At 39.0% G+C, this 9,221-nt stretch overlaps 1 protein-coding gene across 1 annotated transcript; it reads left to right on the top strand.

Moving 5' to 3' along the window:
* Positions 7,296–8,507, top strand: LOC107620740. Its single transcript, XM_016322866.1, has one exon. It carries the CDS (start codon positions 7,296–7,298, stop codon positions 8,505–8,507), a length of 1,212 nt encoding a protein of 403 aa, XP_016178352.1.

Here is a 9,221-nt window from a genome sequence, read left to right as displayed (position 1 = left end):
TCAATAGCTTGACAGTGGGCTCTCATGGAGCCTCACAGATACTCAGAGCATGATAATGGCCTCCCAACACCAAACTTAGAGGTTGAATGTGGTGGCTCTGTTTGACTCTGCATTGAGAGAAGCTTGTCATGCTTCTTCTCCATGTGTACAGAAGGAGATTCTTTAGCTTTAAACACAAGGTAGTCCTCATTCACTTGAATGACCAGCTTTCCTCTGTCAACATCAATCACAGCTTTTGCTGTGGCTAGGAAGGGTCTGCCAAGGATGATTGATTCATCTATACTCTTCCCAATGTCTAGGATTATGAAGTCAGCAGGGATGTAGAAGCCTTCAACCTTTACAATGACATCCTCTACAAGTCCATAAGCCTGTTTTCTTGAATTATCTGCCATCTCTAGTGAGATTCTTGCAGCTTTCACCTCAAGGATCCCTAGTTTTTCCATTACAGAGAGGGGCATGAGGTTTATACTTGACCTTAGGTCACACAGAGCCTTTTCAAGGGTCATGATGCCTATGGTACAGGGTATGAAGAATTTTCCAGGGTCCGGTTTCTTCTGAGGTAATTTCCACCTAACCAAGGTACTCAGTTCATTGATGAGAAATGGGGGTTCATCCTCCCAAGTCTCATTACCAAATAAATTGGCATTCAACTTCATGATTTCTCTAAGGTACTTAACAACTTTCTCTTCAGCAATGTCTTCATCCTCTTCAGAGGAAGAATACTCATCAGAGCTCACGAATGGCAGAAGTAGGTTCAATAGAATCTTTGTGGTCTCTGTGTGAGCCTCAGATTCCTCTGGTTCCTCATTAGGGAACTTCTTAGAGGCCAGTGGACGTCCATTGAGGTCTTCCTCAGTGGAAATCACTACCTTTCCCTCCTCTACAGGTTCGGCCATGTGGGATGTGTTTATGGCCTTGCACTCTCTCTTTGGATTCTCATCTGTATTGCTTGGGAGAGTACTAGGAGGGAGTTCAGTAACTTTCTTACTCAGCTGACCCACTTGTGCCTCCAAATTTCTAATGGAGGACCTTGTTTCGGTCATGAAACTCAGTGTAGTTTTAGATAGATCAGAGACTATGGTTGCTAAGCTAGAGAGATTCTGCTCAGAATTCTCTGTCTGTTGCTGAGAAGATGATGGAAAAGGCTTGCTATTGCTAAACCTATTTCTTCCACCATTATTACTGTTGAAGCCTTGTTGAGCCTTCTCTTGATCCTTCCATGAGAGATTTGGATGATTTCTCCATGAAGGATTATAGGTGTTTCCATAGGGTTCTCCCATGTAGTTCACCTCTTCCATTACAGGATTCTCAGGATCATAAGATTCTTCTTCAGAGGATGCTTCTTTAGTACTGCCTAATGCAGCTTGCATTCCAGACAGACTCTGAGAAATCATATTGAATTGCTGAGTCAATATTTTGTTTTGAGCCAATATGGCATTCAGAGTATCAATCTCAAGAACTCCTTTCTTCTGAGTTGTCCCATTATTCACAGGATTCCTTTCAGAAGTGTACATAAATTGGTTATTTGCAACCATTTTAATGAGTTCCTGGGCTTCTTCAGACGTCTTTTTTAGATGAAGAGATCCACCAGTAGAGTTGTCCAATTACATCTTGGACAGTTCAGACAGACCATCATAGAATATGCATATGATGCTTCATTCTGAAAGCATACCAGAAGGACACCTTCTGATCAATTGCTTGTATCTTTCCCAAGCTTCATAGAGGGATTCGCCTTCCTTCTGTCTGAAGGTTTGGACTTCCACTCTAAGCTTACTCAATTTTTGAGGTGGAAAGAACTTTGCTAAGAAGGCATTGACCAGCTTTCTCCAAGAGTTCAGGCTGTCCTTAGGTTGTGAGTCCAACCATGTCCTAGCTCTGTCTCTTACAGCAAAAGGGAAAAGCATAAGTTTGTAGACCTCAGGGTCAACCCCATGAGTCTTAACAGCGTCACAAATTTGCAAGAACTCAGCTAAAAACTGATGAGGATATTCCAATGGAAGTCCATAATACTTGCAATTATGCTGCATTAGAGAAACTAATTGATTCTTAAGCTCAAAGTTGTTTGCTCCAATTACAGGAATTGAGATGCTCCTTCCACAGAAGTCAGAAGAGGGTGCAATAAAGTCACCAAGCATCTTCCTTGCATCTCCACCATTGTTGTTGGGTTCGGCCATGTTTGATTTGTCTGCTTCCTTTTCGAAAATTTCTGTTAGGTCCTCTCTAGAGAGTTGTGCTTTAGCTTCTCTTAGTTTTCTCTTCAAGGTCCTTTCAGGTTCAGGATCAGCTTCAACAAGAATGCCTTTATCTTTGTTCCTGATCATATGATAGATAAGAAGACAAAGAAAGTATGGAATCCTCTATGTCACAGTATAGAGATTCTTTAATGTGTCAGAGGAAAAGAAGAATGGAAGGATGAGGTAGAGAGGTAAGAATTCGAACATATGAAGAAGTAGAGATAGTCTGAATTGCTAATTGAGGAGGAGTGAAGTCCTTAAATAGAAAAAGGTGAGGAGGAAGAAGAATTTTTGAAAACAAAATTAAAAATTTAAAAGGAATTTTGAAAAAGTGGTTGATGGTTTTCGAAAATTAATAGTGAAAAAGTGGTTAAGTGATTTTGAAAAATATTTTGAAATTAGCAATCAAAAAGATAGGATTGAAATAGAAAACTTTTAAAATCAAACAAAAAGTCAAGTAATTAATTGAAAAAGATTGAAAATCAAATTTTTTAAAAAGATAAAAAGTTAGAAAAAGATTTGATTTTGAAAATTAAAGTTGATTACTTGACTAACAAGAAACTAAAAGATATGATTTTTAAAATTTTAAGATTGAACCTTTCTTAATAGGCAAGTAACAACTTGAGATTTTTGAATCAATCACATTAAATATTAGCATTAATTTTGAGAAAAATTGTGAAATAAAAATAAGAAAAAGATTTTGAAAATCATTTTGGAATTTTCAAAAATTTTAAAAAGAAAATTAAAAAAGATGTGATTTGACAAAGATATGATGTGAAAAATATTTGATTTTGAAAAATTTTGAAGATTTGAAAAAGATTTGAATTGAAAATAAAATCTCGCCTCCTGTGCCATCCTGGCGTTAAACGCCCAACCAGGTACTCTGGCTGGCGTTTAAACACCAGTTTTCCTTCCTCACTGGGCGTTTTGAACGCCCAACTTTTTCTTTGTAATTCCTCTGATGAATATTCTGAATCTTCAATTCTCTGTATTATTGACTTGAAAAGACATAGTTTTGAAAATTTTTTTTTGAATTTTTAATGATGAGAAATAAAAACAATAGAATGAAACTAAACATGGAAAATCAAGATCAAAACAAATAATGCATGCAAGACACCAAACTTTGAAGTTTGTATACTAGGGACAATAAGAATTTGAAAACGCATATGAAAAACAACAAAAGACACCAAACAGAATAGTTTAAAGATCAGAACAACGAAAATCATCAAGAACAACTTGAAGATCAACAAAGAACATAATGCATAAGATTTCGAAAAATGCAAGAAAATTAAAAATATGCAGGATACCAAACTTAAAAATAGACACTAGACTCAAAAAAGAAACACACATTATTTTTTATTTTTGTAATTTTACTTATTTTTTTGTAATTTTTTGAAAATTAATTGGAGAAAGAGAAAACAAAGAATTCAAAACTTTTAATGAGAATTCCAGGAATCATGCAATGTTAGTCTAAAACTCCGGTCCAGGAATTAGACATGGCTTACTAGGCAGCCAAGCTTTTAGTGAAAGCTCCGGTCCAAAATACTAGACATGACCAATGGCCAGCCAAGCTTTAGTAGATCATTATATTAAACAGCAAGATTGATAGAAATCAACAAGCTCTTGTGATGATAAGTTGAAACCTCGGTCCAAAAGTTTAGACATGGTTTCACAACCAGCCAGACTTCAACAAATCATCATGAAACTCTAGAATTCGTTCTTAAAAATTCTGAAGACATAGAATAATTTATTTTTTTGAAAATTTTTTTTCGAAAATAAAAATAAAAACAAAAAGCTTAAAATTAAAATAAAATTACCTAATCTGAGCAACAAGATGAACCGTCAGTTGTTCAAACGCGAACAATCCCCGGCAACAGCGCCAAAAACTTGGTACACGAAATCGTGATCGCACACTTTTCACACAACTCCGTGCAGCTGACCAGCAAGTGCACTGGGTCGTCCAAGTAATACCTTACGTGAGTAAGGGTCGATCCCACGGAGATTGTCGGCTTGAAGCAAGCTATGGTCATCCTTGTAAATCTCAGTTAGGCAGATTCAAATGGTTGTGAAGTTTTGATAATTAAAATATAAATAAAATATAAAATAGGATAGAAGTACTTATGTAATTAATTGGTGGAATTTCAGATAAGTGTATGAAGATGCTTTGTTACTTTTGAACCTCTGCATTCCTATTGCCTTCATCCAATCATTCATACTCCTTTCTATGGCAAGCTGTATGTGGGGGGATCACCGTTGTCAATGGCTACCATCCGTCCTCTCGGTGAGAATGGTCCAAATGCGCTGTCACCGTACGACTAATCATCTGTTGGTTCTCACTCATGTTGGAATATGATCCATTGACCCTTTTGCGTCTGTCACTACGCCCAACACTCGCGAGATTGAAGTTCGTCATAGTAGTCCCTTCCCAGATACTACTCGAAATACCACAGACAAGGTTTAGTCTTTCCAGATCTCAGGAATGGCCACCAATAATTCTAGCTTATACCACGAAGATTTTAATCTTAGATTAGAAACCAAAGAGATACACATTCAAGCTTGTTTTAATGTAGAACGAAAGTGGTTGTTAGGCACGCGTTCATAGGTGACAATGGTGTTGAGTGTCACATAATCATCACATTCATCATGTTCTTGTGTGTGAATGAATATCTTAGAATAAGAATAAGCATGAATTGAATAGAAAAACAGTAGTACTTTGCATTGATTCATGAAGAACAGCAGAGCTCCACACCATAATCTATGGGGTGTAGAAACTCCACCGTTAAAAATACATAAGTAATAATGGTGGTCATTGGCTTCGGCCCCAGAGGGGGAACCAGAATAACCAAGATGAAAATACAATAGTAAAAGGTCCTATTTATAATGAACTAGTAACCTAGGGTTTACAGAAATGAGTAAATGATGCAGAAATCCACTTCCGGGCCCACTTGGTGTGTGCTTGGGCTGAGCATTGAAGCTTTCACATGTAGAGACTTTTCTTGGAGTTAAATGCCAGCTTTGGTGCCAGTTTGGGCGTTTAACTCCAGCTTTTATGCCAGTTCTGGCGTTTAACGCCAGAATAGGGTAGAAAATTGGTGTTCAAACGCCAATTTACGTTATCAAAACTCAGACAAAGTATGGACTATTATATATTGCTGGAAAGCCCAGAATGTCTACTTTCCAACGCAATTAAGAGTGCGCCAATTGAGCTTCTGTAGCTCCAGAAAATCCACTTCGAGTGCAGAGAGGTCAGAAATCCAACAGCATCTGCAGTCCTTTTTCAGCCTCTGAATAAGATTTTTGCTCAGGTCCCTCAATTTCATCCTGAAAATACCTAAAATCACAGAAAAATACACAAACTCATAGTAAAGTCCAGAAATGTGATTTTTATTTAAAAACTAATAAAAATATAATAAAAACTAACTAAAACATACTAAAAACTACCTAAAAATAATGCCAAAAAGCGTATAAATTATCCGCTCATCACTTTCATTAATTTATTTTTTATTTAGATTTCCTTTAATGCATGAGCTATAACTTCTAAGTTGAATGACTCGGTCTCGACCGAATTCTAACATAGCCGAGTTTGATCCCAACATTGAAAGAACCCTGTTACACACTCGGCAAGCTAGGCAGTGGTTGGATTACACGGCTAGTGCTTTGGCCACTCTTGAGGAACCTTCTGAAACACTAGACGGAACCGAGAGTGACTTAGAGTCCATAACTTCCTATTCCTCTGTTGGCACCACTAATACATCTTTGCATACAACAGGTGAAAACCACACGGCGGAGCCACATAGGATTACCTTGCACGAACAAGGAGCACCGGGCCTCATTCTTCAACCGTTGAAAGCGAGGTATCTGAATCTTGATCCAAACTTTGAGTTGAAGAATAGTCTGATTAACTTGCATCCTAAGTACCATGGACTACCGGGCCATGACCCCATTAGGCACTTGAGAGACTTTTAAGTTGCTTGTTCTACGGCTTGAAGGCATGGTGCTGATGAGATTGCTATTATGGTTTTTTCTTTCCCCTTCTCTCTTGAGAGGTCGGCAAAAGAGTGGTTCTACTCTTAACTGGATGAAGTGGTGATTGAATGGGACCTATTGAGAAGAGATTTCTTAGACAAGTTCTTTCCGTCAGAGAAGACCGACTACATCTAGAAGGAAATTTCCAATATAATGCAAAAAGACCAAGAGACACTCTTGGAATACTGGACTCGTTTTAAGAGGTTGTTGGAATCTTGTCCACATTATGGGTTAGACACTAACTTGCTCATTAGCTATTTCACTGGAGGTCTTTATGCAGTGGATAAGAGATTGCTCACCGCCTCTAATGATGGTTCCCTTTCTAAGAACAAGACGGCGGCAGAAGCATGGAGTTTGATCAATGATGTCGCCGAGGCTACACAACATGTGAGAGTGAGGAACAATCCTTCCAAGAGTATGGTGGAAGTTCCTCCTTCCGCATCGACTTTGACTAAAGTGGTTGAAGACATGACCACTCTCCTCATGGAGATTCTCAAAGAGAAAAAGGCATTTCAATCAATCCAAGCCATCCAAGCCCCACCTCAAATTCTCCAACTTGAAGGACCTCCTAGAGTATGTGGTTTATGCTCTAGTATCGCACATTACACTGACCAATGTCATCAAGTCCAAGAGGATTACACTCTTACGGTAGCCAATGTGAACTATAACAACCATCCACCCTATCAATCTCAAGGCCAAAACAATTACTCTCATGGTAATAGTTCCAATCAAGGGTGGATGGAAAATGGTTAAGGGAACAACCACAATCAAAGATGGAACCAAGGCAACTCATCCTCTCATTATCACAACAACGCCAACCAAAACCACCATGACCAACCATACCAACACTCACAACAAAACCAACAATAACCATAGATACCAAATGCCTCATCAAAGACAACAAACCTATCAACCCTCTTCTTCTCCCACCAACCAAGGTGATGACTCTAACCGTGCACTCTACCATGAGTAAGAGAGACTTAGGGCTATGATGGAGAAACAGGAAGAGAACAATAGGATGAACAAGTTAGCACTATGAGTGCTCAAATGTCCTCCATAGCCGATATTCTCTCAAGGTTGGTCCTACCCCCTACCAACAATACCAACACCAACCAAGCCTCTAGCTCATCCAACCTTCCTTCTCAACCTCTCTCAAACCCAAAGGATAGCATCAATGCAATTACCTTGAGGAGTGGTACAACGGTTGAGGAAGTTGAACCCAAGCCTATCATGTTGGCAGATGATATTCCTAATGTAGAAGTTGGTAAAACAATGGAGATAGATGAAGATGAAAAGGAGGAAGAAGTTGTAAATGAAGAAGAAGAGCAATTGAGGGCCAAGGAACCGAAGCGGAAAAGCAACTTAGAGGAACAAATCCCTATACCTTTCCTTACGTTAGCCAAGAAGGCCAAGAAGCATGAGGAGCTTGATCCCAACATAGTGAAAATCTTCAAGAATGTGGAGATAAATATTCCACTCTTTGATGCCATACATCAAGTTCCGAAATATGCTAAGTTTCTTAAGGATGTGTGCACTCATAAAGATAAGATTGGTGGACTAGGGATGAATCTATTAGGAAATTCTGTTTCTTCTGTGATGGATAATTTTCTCGAAAAATATAGTGATCCCGGTCCTTGCTTAGTATCTTGTATGATTGGTGAGATTCAACTTAAGGATTGTATGTACGACCTAGGGTCGTGTGTGAGCATTATGCCACTCTCAATTTATGAGAAGTTGAACCTTGCACCGTTGAAGCGATCTGGGGCTAGGTTTGTGCTTGCGGACAAGAGTATAATTTTAGTTGTGGGTATTACCGAGAATGTATTGGTGAAAATTCAGGACTTAATCTTTCCGGTGGATTTCCATATCCTAGAGACACCTCCCATTGATTTGGATAGGCCATCCTCCATCTTACTTGGGAAGCCATTCTTGAAGACATCCCGGTTTAAATTAGATACATTTTCGGGGGATTATTTATGTGAGGCCAAAGGGAAGGTGGTGAAGTTCAAATTGGAGGAAACCATGAGGCAACCTCTAGAGGTACATTCAATTTTTGGTTGTGACATTGTTGAAGATGATGTGATTGAAGAACAATTTGGGAGTGATGATGAGATAAGTGTCAGTAGGAATTTGGGTATAAGAGGAGTTAGCAAGGAAAAGGGGAAGGATCCACGACTTCCATATCCTCAAGTAAATAGGGCACCAAATCATGGTGCAATTGACAAGTGGAAGCATCTCCCCTTGTAGGACACTCTTACCAGGGCCAACAGGAAGGACAAGATGGATGTCCTTGAGGATGTTTCAAAAAGATGATCTGAAGCTCATGACCATCTAACTTAAGGACGTTAAAGAAAAGTGCTAGGTGGGAGATACCCCCCCATGGTATGATCCTCCTTGTATATAGTTTCTTGCATGTAGTTTTAGAGTCTTTGTTTGATTTTGTGATTGTTATATTTTGTTGAGTTGTTTAATTGTGCTTGATTTTGTTTGATTTTGTTGTGCTTGTTAGTGTATTCATGAGGATTTCATTGATTTTGGTATTGATTAAATTGGCAATTTTGAAGAAAAATGCTTGATTTTGAGTTTTGCCTGAAATTCTAAGCGTTTTTTGAAGTGTCTACCTTGAAGGAATAACAAGATTGCACTATAACTGTCTCCCTCATGTTGTTTAAAAAAAAAAAGGTCATCCCACGCGTGAGCGTGGGCGACGCGCACGCGTCATTTGCTGAGTTCGCAACTCCTGGTACGAAAACCAAAGAGTTGCGCGACTTTTGTGCTACTTTTGTGCGAGGAGCACAATCTCATCCCACGCGTGCAAATCAGCTAACGCGTGTACGTCACTTTTCCATTTCTGCTATCCACGGGTAAGCGTGGACGACTCTTACGCGTAACTCGTGTTTTCTCTCTTCCACGCGTACGCGTGGGCGAGGTGCGCACGTCACATGCCTCACGCAGCTAGCA

The sequence above is a fragment of the Arachis ipaensis genome, chromosome B10 (genome assembly GCF_000816755.2).
Source record: "Arachis ipaensis cultivar K30076 chromosome B10, Araip1.1, whole genome shotgun sequence".
NCBI classification, from domain to species: domain Eukaryota; kingdom Viridiplantae; phylum Streptophyta; class Magnoliopsida; order Fabales; family Fabaceae; genus Arachis; species Arachis ipaensis.
The sequence above is the reverse complement of the archived record's forward strand: the minus strand, read 5'-3'. Positions and strand labels throughout refer to the sequence as shown.